The sequence below is a fragment of the Otolemur garnettii genome, unplaced genomic scaffold, assembly GCF_000181295.1.
Source record: "Otolemur garnettii isolate 467f Iridium unplaced genomic scaffold, OtoGar3 scaffold00111, whole genome shotgun sequence".
Taxonomy (NCBI): Eukaryota; Metazoa; Chordata; class Mammalia; order Primates; family Galagidae; genus Otolemur; species Otolemur garnettii.
Window position 1 is genome coordinate 2,399,669 of NW_003852506.1, and position 1,743 is coordinate 2,401,411.

Sequence of the window (1,743 nt, forward strand, 5' to 3'; positions counted from 1 at the left end):
TTTTTTTTTACAGGTTTCTCCTCAAGTATGTTTTTTCTTTTTTACTTCCATCCCCTACTTTTCCTTTTTACTCCTTCCCTTTGTTCTTTACCTCTAGGATATAGGGTTAAAATTACCCTGTGTTACAACATAAAATAAGAGAGAAAAATAAAAAGGAAAGAAGAAATAATATTAATATTAATAATTATGAAATAAAATTAATAAAAAAATAAAGAAAAAGAGAAAGAAAAACATACACACACACACACACACATATTTATAAGCAAACTGTGGTTAATATGTGCCCTGGAAGAGTTAATGAAAGGAAAAAAGAAAAAGAAAAAAGAGTCTCAAAAAAAAAAAAAAAAAAAAAGAATTTAATTTGTATCTTTCTAACATTTTATATTTCTTTCTTTCTTTCTTTTTTTATTTTTGTTTGCAGTTTTGGCCAGGGCTGGGGTTCAAACCCGCCACCTCCGGCATATGGGGCTGGCGCCCTACTCCTTTGAGCCACAGGCACCGCCCATATTTCTATATTGGCCATAGGAGGCAAAGGGACAAGTTGCTGCTTCCTCAGCAGTTTTGATGCAGCTAGAACTGTGACAGTTACTTTAGACAAAAGGAAAACCTAATAAATCCATTGACTTTTATCTAGAGTAAGAGTAACCTTTTGTTTTGGGAGAGTAAAATTGGCATTTTCTTATTTCAATTTTTTTTTTTTTTTAAAGAGACAGAGTCTCACTTTATCGCCCTCGGTAGAGTGCCATGGCATCACACAGCTCACAGCAACCTCCAACTCCTGGGCTTAGGCAATTCTCTTGCCTCAGCCTCCTGAGTAGCTGGTACTTCAGGCACCCGCCCCCAACACTTGGCTGTTTTTTGGTTGTTGTTGTTGCAATTTGGCCAGGGTTGGGTTTGAACCTGCTATGGGACCAACACCCTACCCACTGAGCCACAGGCACTACTGCTTATTTCAATTTTTATTATAGATGCCTTAGAGTTAATGAATAATAGCAGTATGTTGTTATACATCTGTAACAGAGCACAAATGCTTAGTTATTGCTATTTGCCTATGTAACTCTCTAATCTGTTTTATTTTATTTGTGCAGATACTGATGTTTATCCAGGACTAGCTGTGTTTTTTCAAAATGCACTTATATTTTTTAGGTAAGTATGTGGACTATTTCTTAACCACATTTATAAAATTTATAGAAATGTCAGCTTTATTATGAGAGCATATAAATAGAAACATGTATAAATCCATCAGTCACAATAATAGAACTTCTTTTAAAGTGTAAAAATTACACTGTTACCTAAGAATATACATAAGCCTTTTAATTAGGGATTCTACTGTGTACCACAACTTTAGCCAGATCTCTTATATATGTTACCTATTTAACTCTCATTTACTTATCTTAAATATATGTCATGTTATTTGCATTTTGTAGATGAGGAAATGAGGCTCAAAGGACACTTATAGGATACCTAGCTGGTGAATACAGAGCTGGGATTTGAACATAGATTGTTTGCTTCAATAGCCTGTGCTTTATTAAATACCTAATTGGGCATTGGACTTTTATTAAAGAAGGAAAACAAGAAAACTCAGAATTAATACATAGTATGCATGTTATATATAAAACCTACTGGGGAATCAGTTTTTTAGATTGAGTTTTTTTTTTTTTTTTTGAGACAGAGCCTCAAGCTATCCCCCTGGGTAGAGTGCCGTGGCATTACAGCTCACAGCAACCTCCAACTCCTGGGCTC

The 1,743-nt window shown here is 34.7% G+C and overlaps 1 protein-coding gene across 2 annotated transcripts in view; it reads left to right on the plus strand.

Annotated features, from left to right (window-relative positions):
- The window catches only part of TMEM50B (transmembrane protein 50B), a 19,298-nt gene that overhangs the window by 13,547 nt on the left and 4,008 nt on the right, over positions 1-1,743 (plus strand). For both annotated transcript variants that reach the window (XM_023517457.1, XM_023517458.1), the window contains one exon: positions 1,089-1,146. In XM_023517457.1, coding sequence (XP_023373225.1) covers positions 1,089-1,146 — 58 coding nt within the window. The remainder of the gene's footprint in view (positions 1-1,088; positions 1,147-1,743) is intronic.